Source organism: Centruroides vittatus, unplaced genomic scaffold (genome assembly GCF_030686945.1).
Source record: "Centruroides vittatus isolate TY-2023 unplaced genomic scaffold, ASM3068694v2 contig_634, whole genome shotgun sequence".
NCBI lineage: Eukaryota > Metazoa > Arthropoda > Arachnida > Scorpiones > Buthidae > Centruroides > Centruroides vittatus.
The window spans coordinates 1,191,094-1,206,472 of record NW_027122389.1 but is presented as its reverse complement, the minus strand read 5'-3'; the positions used below and the strand labels follow the sequence as shown (position 1 = coordinate 1,206,472).

The window sequence follows — 15,379 nt, the reverse complement described above, 5'->3', positions numbered from 1 at the left end:
GACGTGGAACTAGAGGCGTTGCCTTAATCTGTTATATAAGTTGACCCACATAACAGGCAAATCAAGCTCGAGTGTGTTGCACGGATTTAGTACAGCAGTAAGAAAGGCCTCCCAAATAAACACGATGCTCCTGTTATTACAATGCCTGAGCATCACCACCTGGTCCCACAGCGGGGTGTATAGGTGCTGTAACACCATTCTTGCTAGCTCAGTATCACCTTTGCCTGCCCTGATGGAAAGTTGGTGTTCAGAAATACGACAAGCCAACATTCTAGTTGTCGCACCAACGTAGTGGGTGTGAATACCGGATGTAGTATTTTCTATTGGGATAGAGTACACTTCAGACCTCTCTAATATGCAGGTAACATCCCTGACATTGCACAGTAGCCTCCTAAGTTTTGGCCACGGAGAGACTGGTAGGAAAAGCGCGTATTGCCTAAAAACATGGCAAATACGAATGGTGACTCGGCCACAGAATGGTAATGTGGGAAGGACTACCGTGCATTCCTTTGGAACATGTAACGCCGTGGCGGGAAAAAGTGATCTTTTGACCTTGTTTAAGACATACCTGTACTTGGCATTAGTGTACCCCGCCGCATTTACTGCTGAGTGAATGGCATTAAGTTCAATGTCGACAGCTGTTTGATTGGAAGATAACAAAAAAGCCCTTCTAATTAATGGGGCGATAACTGCATTAACATAATGCTGCGGCTGGAATGCTGTAGCAGGGATTAAAGGTGGTATGCAGCTGAATTTATGGAACACGGAGTACGATAAAGCTTCCTGGGATTTGGAGATGTTTAGATCTAAAAATGCAATAGCCCCTTCATTTTCTTTTTCCCAGGTAAAGCTGATGGTAGAATAAATCTTCATGAGTGAACGAAGACGAAAATAGTTTTGTCGAAAGTGCTAGTAATTATAGCGATATTCGTACATAGTTTAACGCCTGAATGTTAATTTTCTCGTCTCTTGTATATAGCACCACCTAGAAACAACATCTCAGTTATTTAGAGCAGATAGAATTTACAAGGCCACTTAAAAAATATTGCCATTAATTTTTATGATGTAGATTCCTTCTCCCTGTATGGAAGATGTTCTATGAATTGTAAACTTCCTATCCTCTCCCCCTCCCTCCCTCTTCCCTTTTGACACTTGTATGGCAATCATCCATTGTTTTAATAGCTGTACAATCATTTAGCCAGAGAATATCTGTTTAACACAGGTAAAAATGTTATCTCCGTCACTCTTTCTGCTGGTTTTTGGTTTTGGTCACTGCTTTTATCAAGTTAGTCCATTTGTGAGTGGCTGTTTTATACTAATATTAATTAAACACTGAGATCGGCATTACCTATAATGCCGATCTCAGTGTTTTCTCCATTTTATTACACAGTATTTGGATGTGAAAATCATCTCATTGATCATTACTAATATTATTTTTGTATGTTACATTTCACTTATTTTATAATTGCATCTACAATAAATTGCTAACAAAAATAAAAAATCCAGCAATAAGTTGCTTAAGTTTCCCATCAACAATATTCAAAAATTGCATGTGGTGCCATCTGTTATATTCTTTTTTAAAAAACTTTTTATATAATCAATTATTATAAAATGGCAAAAAACTTACCTTTCAGAGTAGAGATGAGTTTTATAAAAAATTGTAAATGCTAGTAACAAGTAAAATCTTCATTAAGTCTGATCCCACTCAAGATATGACACACCCACTACTCTCTATCTCCCTAGCCGTCGATCTTGAACCAATAAAATTTAATAGTATCATCTCCCAAATACACAAACCTGCCTGCAGAATTTCAGAAATTTTCAACAAAAGGCACAGGAATTATTAAGCTTCCAAGTAGGTGAATAAAATCATGCCCCCTCATACACACACATATCAATACATATATAAAAAAACCCTCTAAAGTCGTTTTTGTTTCTCTTCATTTCAGGTCCAGAGTCCAAAAATGTAAAAATCTGAAGTGGTCATTTTTTGACTGATTTCCATACTTTTGTCTCTGTTATATATAAGAGCTGGGAAAGTAATAAAAAAGATGAAAAGAAAAAGCAATGTCTATGATAATACCTTCTGAACTGGATGTAGCTTAAGTGACAATGATAACTTCAGAAGTGCAGAATTTAAGGTCAGCATGTCATTTGACATTTTTACTTTTCTTTTAGCAATTTTCTGTTGAGTACACACTGATGCAGGTTATGGTCCAGAAGCTTCCAAATGCCCTCAAGAAAAAAAAGCTTTCTGGTGTAGCCTTTAATGAATTTTGCACCACCTCCATTACCCTGGTGTCATCAGCAAACTTCTGACTTAGCAAAACTTCTTTCAAAGATCCAAACAAGTGAAAATCTGGTGGTGCTTTACGGTGGCTATTTCATCACCTCAAATTTCAGATTAGTTAGTTTATCCCCTGTATGTGCAGCCATATAGGACTGGGCATTGTTATGAAAGCAGCAAAACTCTTTTTTGAGAGAAGTCTCTGATATTTTTATCACATTGCAGCTTCAACTCGTTCACCACCATATCATACCAAGAATTAGTCACAATTTGACCCTTTTCCTGAAAGTGCACCAATATAGGGCCATTAGGATCCCAAAATATTGTCAGTATGACTTTCCCAGCAAAAGCCTGGGTCTTAAATATTTTGTTGACTGGAGATGACGTGCTTCCACTGCATCTATTGTCTCTTACTCACTGCTTCATAATAGTGCATTCAAGACTTGTCTCCTGTCACAATTCAATGGAAATCTCCTTCACAAGCATAACCAATTCAAATGCTCCTGACAAATGTCTGCCATACATCTTGTGATCAATGAACAGCTGCCTTAGGACCAATCTGCTATACACTTTCCTATACCAATCATCATACAAAATATTGTACATAGAGTCATGACTCATTCCATGGTAATTTCATCAACAGTAACCTGCCTGTATCCACAGAGTCACTGCTCGATCTGCTGTTTCACAGTCTCAGTTATTATGCAAACTGGTCTCTTACTCTGATGTTCATCACTAACATTTTGTCTTTTGTTTTAAATCTTTCCACTCTTCTCTGACTCAACAATTGTTTCCATACTGAACCTTCATTCCTAAAATACAAATGACACTTCATTGATCTTCCATGGTGCAATTTGACAGTATTGTGTAAGTATTGTGTATTGTACAAGTATTGTGCAGATGCATACTGCTCAGTCATCATAACCATGATATGGCATACCACTAAGAGTCACTTTGTGTCCTGCAATAAGAGTTTTTGCACAATTCCTGTTATTTAATGACTTTCCTTCAAACAATGAAATTTTTAATCTTCCATAAGAGTCCATTTTACAACTTAGGTTAGATTAGAAATTCACAACTTAAGATATTCTCAATTTATTGCAAGAAAATAATTAAATTTTTTAGTAGTGTTAAAATTTTTAGTTTACTAAAATATCCTTATAAATAAAAATTATTTGAAAGTATAAAACATGCATGCAAACAATTTACTATAAGAGCATTTCATACATACCATCTTGACTCATTAATCTATCCCGTTCAGTTGGTGGCAATAACTCTTGTCGTTCACGTGCACTGACAGGATATCGCTGCAACAAATTTAAACAATGTTGTCTTGAAACTCTCCCAAGTTCAAAGACAGCATCAGCTTGAACTATAGTTGAACCTTCTTTCTTATAAACTGTTAAATAACGATTTGCACCTTTCCTAATTTAAGAGAATTTATTAAATAATATCCATGTATGCAAAATATATATGTATATATATATAAATAAAATATTTTTAATAACTAATATACATATATATATTAGTTATATTAGTTAATTTAATGTATATCATATATATATTAAATTCAACCTATTCTTCAAAAGTTTGATATTTAATATGAAAGTGATCACTTTTTTATTTCATTTTTTTTTACTTAGATCTCATTCAACATTTCATTAATTGGGATGCATGCTGGATGCCAAAGATGCAAGTGAACTTTTGGTGATGATCAAATATTGGTTGTTATCATATTGGAAAGCCAGTATATAGCAAAAAAATGGTTTGATCGACAAGTTGGATATTTCTGAATAGATCATCTCTAAACTTAGTTATGTGTTTATAGATTTGTGCTGGAATTGAGCCTAATCGAGGACTTTTACCTCATTCTGTGCAGTAAATGTCTCAAGCGGTTATGCAAAAAAGGGAGCAAGGTGGATCTCACGATCCACCTTGCTCCCTTTTTTGCATAACCGCTTAACCGAGGATAATTCCAGAGAAACAGAAAAACAAAAGCAATTGGAAGTTCTAAGGAGTGAAGAATTTCGACAAGAAGAGGAATATTGTACTAGTAGTAATAAGGGTATGTACAAAAAATTCAAAAATAAATGAATATTTTAAAAGCTAAAAGACACTGAACCAGAGGTGGAGGTAATCCCAATATACATTAAAATCCATATACTCATATGACTTAATTCAGGAAATTTACCTAATGCCGTAAACCACGACGAAGGTGGAAACGAACAAACGATACCTGGTCGAGAGGGGAAAACCGTCTCCGACATTCGCAACATATTTGAAAAGGTAAAAGGTCGCCTCTGGAAGTGTCGCTCTGGATGTGCCACACAAATCGGAGGGGAAAAAGGTCATCATCTTGACCTCCCACAGAAAGAAAAAAGGAAAGTTGGAGAAAAAAGGAAATAATAATTTATCTCGGATACTTTAAAATTCACGAAAGAGCTTAAAATCTCACATTATCTTTCAAACACAGATAAGTCACAAATTTATCCACACAAAATTACAGTAATTAAAATTAAAAAACTAAAATCCAAAATAAACTTATAATTAAATGTCAATTAATATCACACTACCACCTACATGATTTTCAAACCCCCAGAAAATTATCAATAAAACGAATAAAACATTTTCAAAAAATTGTCACACTTTGTACAACTGTTCAAAATGTCTCAGAAACAAATATTTAACATTAATGGAAAAAGCTGATAAAATAACATTAAATAAATAAAAAATTAAATGTACACGATTTTTCAGCTTAAGTAAGTATCGAAAAACTTAAGTACACTCTTGAAATCTAGGGCAAAAAAAATGAAACTTAAGACATTAAACGTGTATTCCTTAAAACTACCATAAATGCCATCATATATGAATGCAAACAGCAAAAAAAAAAAATTGGTGAAAATTTTGGATTTTACATCTTAGTTTCAATCTTTTTAGATGTTTACATAAAAATTTATTTTTATTAACTTCTATATGTTTAAGATAGTAAAAGTAACTTCATTTTCTTGTTTACTTCCCAATAAAAGACAATTTTCAAAATGGACATTTTACAATTGCTCAGTGATATTTGTTATTGAGAAGTTTTTCTCTATATATTATTTTAAAATTTTCAATAAGATCATAAACTTCACAAATAAATGTAAAAATAAATTTTAAGAACTTTTACAGAAATTTAATTAATTTAAAGATTGTTTCAACAATAAATAAGATCTATCTTGAGGAAACCGTGTTTTGTATTTTCGTTTCTTTTCTTTTCTTTCGAAGACACAATGTAGTGACGTAAACTTAAACACTGGGCGAATTTTTCATCCTTTTTATTCGGTTATTATTTATTTAATGTTACCAACCGAATAAAAAGGATGAAAAATTCGCCCAGTGTTTAAGTTTACGTCACTACATTGTGTCTTCGAAAGAAAAGAAAAGAATAAATAAGATGTTTTAGGACTTTATAAAAAATTAGTCACAGATTCCAAATGGATTTCATAAATTCAAAACACTTCACCTCTTTATTCTCCAGCAGTTTATTTTTGTAATATTGTTTCAGTTTTGAAATGGATAAATGGCATTCTATTTTTTATTTAATGTGTATTTCAAAATTAAGTAATATTCCAATTTCAAAATATAATGTTCTATGGTCAAATTAATGATTTGTTGGTAGACATTATGTTTAAATTGGTTGGAATAAGCGTACCTTTTGAATTTAAGTTGCGTTATTCAACGAATGGGCGTCTGAGGATGGGCGTTACATACATCCGAAAATGTTAACATGAGAAAATAAATTGTCAGAGAATAAAGGGGTGAATGTTTCGAGTTCATAAAATCAAATTATTTTTGTAATAACTTTTATGCATTAAACTTATGTTGATGATAACGACTTTTTCTCTTATTACTATCAACTTTTAAATAACGACAAAATATTTTCAAATATATCAGATTTAAAATATTTACCCTCGACTTTTTGACTTAAGTCCAAGATGCTGGCAGTACCGATGAATGTAGGCTCTTTCTGCTGATGTGAGAGAAGAAGGAAATTCAAACTCTAAAAATAAAAAATGGCAAATTATTAGAAATAAAGATTACACATTTATCACTATCAATAGCTTTAATGATTTAGTAATCAAATTTTTAAGAAACTACAGAGATAAATCATTTAAGATATAACCTAAATATAGTGGGGGTGCTATTGAGTCGTCTTGGCTGTTGGTGACTTTTGCTTTGACTTTACTTTTTTATTAATATACTAGATTTATTATCTTTGATACACCAATCAAGTTAAACTGACAGATATTAAGTAAAACAATATCCTTGAAGCAAGTTTTGTCCTGAATTTTTCTCAAATATGTTTCCAAGAACTTCTCTTAGTAATATGTTGCAAGGTCAAAGTGGCAAGGAGTAAAACACCACTGTTCTACAAGAGATCCAAGAGCTAAATGTCCAAAGCTTGAATATTATTTTATAAAAAGAAAATGTTTTGGAAGCTGATGGTAAAGGTTTAACTTCCTTATGGCAATACCTGGAATCAACCTTAAGTGCAGTTGTGTTGAAACTGACGACTATTGAAGATAGGCTCACCAGTTTGGAACAGGCTTATCAGGCTACTTTGTCTTTAGTCTTTTAGTCTCATGTTCAAATATTTGATCACAATTAGATAAACTAGAGCAACAAGAACAATCAATTTAATGACATTGTTGAGTTGCACTGCTTTTGCTTACAATACTTATTAACACCATGAGCAAAACCAATTTGATGTTATTTAATTATAGTGTTCCATGAGAGTTAGAAATTATTGATTATATGGTTAATTTTCTGTCCAAAGGTTTAGAGGACCTTTCTAAACAAGATATAGGTGATATCTCCTGTATACAGGGAAAAATCAAGAGTTTTATTGTATTCAATTGTCATCTCGGAGAACCGAAATCCTTTACTTCAGAAATTCAGAATGTTGTTCCAATGAGTTGACAGAGAGAGATGAGCAATGTTTAGTTTGGTGCTGGATTTGTCTGTCAATTTGCATTTATGCCATACAAAATTTTTCTCTTACTTAAAAGATTATCATTCTGTGGGGAAACAAGTCTATTTACGTGACAATGTTTATTTGTAGATGATAAGCATTATACTTTTTCTATCTCGGAATCCTGGCTTGTTGAGCTTCCTCCTTTTTTATTTTAAACTTATCTCATATGTCAGTCTATCTGATGAGTCTCTACAGCACACATCTCTCTGGGACTTGACTTGGATCTGGGTTGAGCTGTCGATCAGCTTCCTTGTCTTTCTGGAATTGTAATGGATTTAGTTCTAAAAGCTTGGTGATCACAAGTTTTATGTGTAACTGCCCAGACCTGTTAAGTATGGGTTTCTTTGCTTGAGAATGATATCTTGAAATGTCAAAAGTATTTTTAAAATTTAATTCATCAAGTAAATAAATTTAATGCCAATAGACAGTACATTTTCTTCCTTATTTTATTATTAATCTTTACATGCCAAATGCTTTCACAGTTGTGCTCCATTGTCAAGGTTTCTAACATAACAAAAATAAATGAAACCAAATTGCCAAAAGATAAAACAATCTCTTCTCTCTATATCACTTCCTTTTAACTTTGACAATCATTACATTCAAAAAAGTCAAACTTGCACTAAGATAGAAGAGAAAAGAAACAAAAAGAATGATTTATATGAACTTCTAAACTTATAGTAGACAAACACTTTTTAAAAATGGCCCAGAGACTCAGTTTTCAGTTAACATAATTTTTCTACAACTCATTATTTGTGTTTTTACTTAATAATCATTTCCATATACTAGGAAAGCTGTCAGATAGTGGATCACACACAAAATAGTGCATAATGTGTATTTCATCCATAATGAATGTTTTTATAGGCAGAACAAAAATGTGCCAATAGCAGGGTCTTTAACTGAATTTACATAACAGGCAGAAGAATTGAGTTAGATACAAGTTTGGTCTGAACATTGAATTGATAGTTAGGTATATAGAAACTTATTAGTTATAGGGAAGGATGTTAGGAGAATTTGTAGAGTTTTCTGATTCTATGTTAGGACTGAAGCTACAGAAAGAGAGTTCACAAGTGAGATTTGGTATCTCAGAAATTGCATAGCAGTTTCTGAGCATATGGGAAGCGGTTGGTCTGAGCATTTGTCTGATGATATTATTAAAAGATCACAGAGTGAGATATTGGAAAAGGGGGAGAGATGCAATAAGATGGACAAATTATATGTTCCGAGACCGTGTCTTCTTTTATTTGTTTTTTCCTCGCGACTAACTGCATTAATGGACACAAGGCATTCTTACATCGTCTTTATTTCCGAACCTTCTATATGCCGATACGCGTTTCGGCAAAGGCCCCTCATCCGTCGGCTACACAATAAGACATATTATAAATTTCTTATATTACAAGTGTTTTATCATAATAAGTTACGACATACCACGACATCCGGGAATTTCTTTTTGTTGTGTTGATACATATACATTTCATTTAAAATTACACATTTACAGTTAAAAATTGTTAAAATATCGTTGCAGTTTTTAAAATATATTTATGATTTAAATTACTATTACGACGAAGGTTTCGTGGTTCGACATCTAGCTTCCTCCAGCATATACCCTTGACACAAGTGTTAAAAGAATCTTTCTTAATCTCGTTGGCAAAATAATGCTTCTTTAAAAATGATTATACTATAAATCAATTTTTTAAAAATTATTATTAAAACATTCTAATTACCTTTACCATTATTATCATAATTATTTTTGTTGAAAGTATTATAAGTAGTATTACAATAATTTTAACCAATTATCATGGATTTTTACACTTAAGCTTTTGTTGATGTTATTGGCTTAACTTTTCATTATTTCATAACTTTCTTTGAATTTCCTTTTATACCAATTGGTTTCTTTGTGTAGTATTTTTACTTCATCTTTGTTTATATTACAATTATTTATTGTACGGTTATGAATAAGGCCCTGCTATTCGACATATAGAAGATTCAAAAATAAAGATAATGTAAGAATGCCTTGTGTCCATTAATGCACTTAGTCGTGAGGAAAAAAACAAAGATGGACCAAGTTGTTTGTTTGGTAATCCACTGTGGATGTTATCGAAAGAATTTTTGGAGGAAGCTAGAGAAGAAGACCAAGAGAAAATGGTCATTATCAATAATGACAGTTTTTGATATATTTCAAAACAAAAAAACCAAAAACAAATGATAAGACATGATGATTAGACAAGATAATAAGGTCCCTCTGAGAAAAGAGGAAGAGAAAATAGAGTATACAGGATGCATAGGTAAGTCCCTTTAACCAGAAAATTCTTGCGAACGGAGAGAGCTACAGCTATGCAAGTGAGGTAAAAGTATAGTAAAGCAACTACACTCAACCTAATGCAAACAACAGCAGCACCCCTAGTGGCAAAATTTGGAAGATAGGCAGTGCAAATCAAAAACGAAAACAGATAGAGCAAACTTTCCAATTAGAAAGTTTTAGAACATCAATTAATTAGTACGAAATGACATGTGGTTCACACGGATAAGATAAATTGTCGCCTGTATACCCAAAAATGTCCGAAAGTAATGCACACCATTTTGCGTAAACATTTGAAAGGAATAGCCATAGGTATGAAGAAATATGCACAATTTATTGCATAAAATACGTACTTACGTCAATACAGTTTGATAACAATGGCGTGTATCGTGAGCAATGGCAAACTTTTCAAACATACTCAACATTAACTTGTTATCACTGTGTGGCAGTTTGCCTTTCGGTTGTTTTTTGTGTGATGTTATCAAACTGTACTGACGTAACAATGTATTTTATGCAATAAATTGTGCCTATTTCTTCATACCTATGGCTATTCCTTTCAAACGTTTACACAAAACGGCATGCATCGCTTTCTGACATTTTTGGGTATACAGGCGACAATTTATCTTATCCATGTGAACCACATGTTGTTTTGTACTAACTAATTGATGTTCTAAAACTTTCTAATTGGAAAGTTTGCTCTATCTGTTTTCGTTTTCGATTTGCACTGCCTATCTTCCAAATTTCGCCACTAGGGGCACTGCTGTTGTTTGCATTATGTTGGGCATAGTTGCTTTACTATATTGTTACCTCACTTGCATAGCTGTAGCTCTCTCCATTCAGTTAAAGGGACTTTCCTATGCACCCTGTATATAGGGACCATGAGATGCAACTTGAGTATCAGAAAACATCAGAACATAAAGAAAGGCAGAATAAGAGCAACATTAGTGGCAGCAGCATATAGTAGGAATGTAGAAGTTGAATGAGTAAATAAAGTTAGTGATGGAGGTTAGGGAAAGGGAGAATATCTTGATGGCAGAAAAGGTAGTGCAAGAAAAGTGAGTGAAAGCTAGGGACATCAAAGATTTTCTTAGTGTATGAAATGATTGTTATCGTACATTCCGGCATATAAGACGACCCCCAACTTTTACAGTTAAAATATAGAGTTTGGGATATACTCACCATATAAGACTATCCCTCTTCTAATGCACACCAAATAAAAGTAAAAAAAAAATCAGATTTGATTTCAATATGGTAATTTTAATTCAAATGCTTATGACATGCAGGTACTTGGGTTAAAAAGTCGTCTAATACGCCAAAAAATACAGTAAGTGAAAAATAAATTAAATAGTGAGTTGTAGAAAAACTACATAACTGAAAGAGGGTGCTCTGGGTTATTTTTAAAAAGTGTTCATCTACTATAAATTTAGTAGTTCATATAAACTGTTTGAAACCAAAATGTTCTTTTGTTTCTTTTCTCTTCTTTTTTAGTGCAAGTTCGATTTTTTTTTTTTGTTTTTGAATGTAACAGTTCTCAAAGTTAAAAAGAAGGTGTTAGGTTGCATCTGGCAGCACTTAAATGTTTTTTCTTTTTTTTTTTTTGTATTTGGTAACACTAGCAAGATAGGAAAAACATGTGAATGCACCAAAATATATGGATATTGAATTAAAATTATTATTGTTAATTGTGAAGGTTAGGATTTCATTCCTTTCTTTTCTTATATGTGTATGAACATTTTGGTCTGTCGAGACAGATTTGGAAGTCTACATCTAGTGGTAACATAGTCCACAGGGCAAACTCACATCTACTACTAGTAATAGTTTGATTTAGAGTTATCTGCTTATTCCAGGTAGACTGTGAACTTGCGAGGATAAAATCTATCCTCACAAGTTCACAGTCTACCTGGAATAGGCAGATAATTTTAAAAGGCAATGAGTCTCAGTGAAAGCCAGAATTTTGTGTGGGGTACATTTGCTAATAACAGCTTGCAAGATTTTGATACGGAAGAGATCATTGCTAGGCTTGATGGTCTACACTCTACTTGGAAAGAGTATGAAAACCTTTACAGTCAACTCCTAGCAATTTTTCAAGATAACAAGGAGGAAAGCCACAAGCTTCATTTTAGTGAAGTTGAAGAGAAGTATTACAAGAGAAAAGCTAACATGAGTTGATTAATTAAGAAAATCTTTAATACTAATCTGATGGACATAAAAGATGACTAAAAATGTTAATTTTTTTGCTGCTGTTTAGGATTGTATGTGGATGATTGTATTGTTGACAGCTTATGCAAATTGTCTTTGTTCTTTTCCTGAACTTCTGTATCTTGTATGTGTTTCATCTTCCTCAGGTTGATAGTCACTTCTAATGATGTCAGCCAAATAGAACACTCACAAAGTGTCCAGTAGGCCAAACTCAGAACGAGTCTGGCCTACTGGAATCCTTAATATCTGTAGACTTCATCCACATCAATGAATTCAACGATGTCTCCATTTCAAAATACAAAAATCATTTACTTTAGGATTATTATTATTAGCATATTTTTGCAGTGTGACTGGAATGCCACATATAACTGGGGGGAAGACCAGCATGCCAGTTAAACTGCAAGTAAAAATAAAAATTAATCAGATCTAACAGATTAGATTAACAAAACTAGTTGTTAAATAAATGTTAAAGAAAACATTCTTTCCACAATAGAATTGTAATTTGACTGACTTAAAACTAGGAAAAGAGTTTTCCTTTACAGGGCAATAAAACAATTAACTTATGACATTATTAGTAGTAGTCAGTCAGTGTGGGATACACTGACAATCTACCTGCCCTAGAAAGATAACATCCTCCTCACATGTTTCATACAAAAGGGATGTTTATTGCTGTAAGTTGAGATAATTTACAAAGAATATGTGAAATTTTATGTTTATTTTTGCATCTTTGAGTCAAATTATGATAAAATAAACATAAAAATAGCATTTTGTGGCTCAAGTATTTTAAATCTTTAGCAAGAAGATAGAATGCAGAAATTAAACATAATCGTAATTTTTAACATGCTGACAGTTTTAGAATAAAAACTGGCATCTATGAGTTTCACACACCCTCTGGAGAGGGATGTGTGAAACTTCACTTAGACAGACATGCTGGTTTTTACCAAACAGAAATATCTGATTTCATAGTCTTCCCAGATATACCAATATGTCAGACAATCCGCAAAAATATGGTACCTCCGCAGTACAAGATGGCAGCCTTTAAGGCGCTACTCAAAAGGGCACTCACGCATTCCTCCTCACAAGCTGCCTTCAACTCGGAAATGCGGCACATCAAGAATATAGCTAAACAACACGGATATCACAACATTGCACGCAAAAACAACTTTGAGGCACTACGGCTTCTTTCCACCCACACCCCTCCTTCCAATGGTTCCCCACCTAAATTTATACCGATCACCTACAATCCGGCACTGAAGACCATATACTACCAAATAGCGAAGAAAAAGGATATCCGCTTAGCTTTCAGGAGATGCCCAACGATTTTCGAGTGGCTTAGGAACGGAAAAGACGCTCCAGATAAAAACAGACTTCCGGGAATATACTCTATACCCATCGCCGACCACAGAGATAACAGCGAAGCCATCTACATCGGATCCACCAAACGCAACATACAGACGAGGATCAAAGAGCACAAAGCGGACATATTACACCATAAACAAAACACCGCCCTAGCAGTCTATTCATCCGATCCAGAAATAGAGCCTCTTTTCACCCGTGCCGCAATCATTCACCCCACGTTTCGACAAGATCACCTCAAATGGCTTGAAGCTATATACATCTTACTCAACACCCGCAGTAACACGCACTGCATCAATTTTAAAAAGGAGATCATCTTATCATCGGCTTGGGAAGCCTTTCTCAACAGATCCCTGACGTAGCGCTATACTCACATCGCGCAAGTCTAATATGACGACATCGGCTACACGCGACAGCGTTCCAGAATGCAAATTTTTTCTAAAATTTTGTCGAACAGAATTCCGTTACGCCTGACGAAGAACCAATGAGGTTCGAAAACGTTTGCGTTTTACAGAGAAAGAAGAGAGAAGCACACCGGTCAAAGGCACTAAAGTTGTTGGTTTTCATTTATTTTCACTCCGGTGTTGTTCCTTTATATATTTTATATATTATGGTACCGTTATTACTGTGCCTCATTCACGAGTTCAACACAAATACTGATTTAATGATGATACTGTAACTGTCTGAAAAAAATCCAGCAACAAGTTTTGTAGCTTTCCCAAAAAACTATTTAAAATTATGGTGATGCTATCTGTCATGTTATTTTATTTAAAAACTTTTTTATATTATTAATTATTACAAAATGACAAAAAGCTTAACTTTGAGGGTAGAGATGAGTTTTATAAAAAATTGCAAATGCTAATAATGATCAAAATTTCGTTAAGTCCGATCCCCACTTGAGATATGACATACAACCTTTCCCGCTAACATCACACCCCATGACCTTTAACCATCATTTAAGAGCACCAATCCCCCAATACACAAACCTCCCTGCAAAATTTCAGAAATTTTCAAAAAAAGACAAGAGTTATTAAGCTTCAAAGTGTATGAACAAAATCATATCCTCTCACACACGTGAGAATCGGGGGTTAAGCGACCAGGCTTACTCGGTTTCCATTGACGGGAAGGTGAGTCCTACTCACGGGGTCAGTGGATGGCAATTTAGGAGGGCAAAAAAAAAGAACATCTCGAGTGGGAGGTCACGGATAAGTCAATAAGGTGTCGATCGTGTTCGAGTAACCACACGTATTTAAGATACTAAACATATTTAATAAAGATACTATACAAACAATACATATACTAGTAATAATAATAATAATAACGACAATAACCCTTAATGAAATTTCTAATAAGGTGGTTGGCGGGGTTATGCTGTACATATTTGCAAGCAGAGAAAGGCTTTTAACCCCCTTTCTCTATCTATTCTAAACTAGACCTAGATCAACTGAGAGAAGAGAGAGAGTTCTACTTAATAAGTCAAGAATTACCTCGCTATCTGTTGCCGTCAGCGTCAATTAGTGTCAAAGGGACGGAGGATGAAAGTTGGTCAGTCCTGGTCTGGGGTCTTTGACGTCACCCTCCCTAATGGGGGTGCGAGCCCTCTTTATACCAAATTCAAGAGGGTGAGAACTGTCATACTGTCAGGATTTATATGCACACCTATGGTGTGTTCATGTCTGGATCTGGCTAGTACGGACGCCAGCAATTGAGATGTTTGTTTAAATTATAGACTTAAGTGCTTTGCAGAGGTGAATTTAAAATATAAATTTCTATAGATTTGGCAGCTCTCACCTATAAATTAGTGTCTAGCTGACAATAATTTCTACAATTTGATGAACAATTTCGATATTGTTTATGTCAAATGTTGCGGTCGACGACGAGCTAGGTAATTTATTGCTGTAGCCATGTGTCACGTGCAACCAAAGGGGGGGATGAAAAACATTGCCTATTCCCGTCTTGTTGACTCTATCGTCCATCGAGTTACCGTAGTACAAACGATTGTTTCTTTCTTGTTGATATATATATTTTAACAATTATTTTGAAGAGATCATTGTGGTCGTTGACCTTGGAAGACCTCCTTAAAATTCCTACATAAAATTAAGAGGTTTATAAAAAAAGCAATACTATACAAAAAGGGAAAGGGGGGGTTTCAGACTCTTGCTCACACATATCCATACATAATAGGAAAAAAATCTGCAAATTTTTTTGCATTTCTTGGCATTTGATG

General features: G+C 34.0%; 1 protein-coding gene across 1 annotated transcript in view; it reads right to left on the bottom strand.

Moving 5' to 3' along the window:
- The window catches only part of LOC136979739 (3'-5' RNA helicase YTHDC2-like), a gene marked incomplete at its 3' end in the record, with an annotated part of 73,591 nt that overhangs the window by 54,050 nt on the left and 4,162 nt on the right, over nt 1–15,379 (bottom strand). Inside the window, exons 3-4 of the mRNA XM_067275760.1 lie at nt 6,236–6,326; nt 3,519–3,712 (exon numbers count right to left, since the gene is read on the bottom strand). Coding sequence (XP_067131861.1) covers nt 3,519–3,712; nt 6,236–6,326 — 285 coding nt within the window. The remainder of the gene's footprint in view (nt 1–3,518; nt 3,713–6,235; nt 6,327–15,379) is intronic.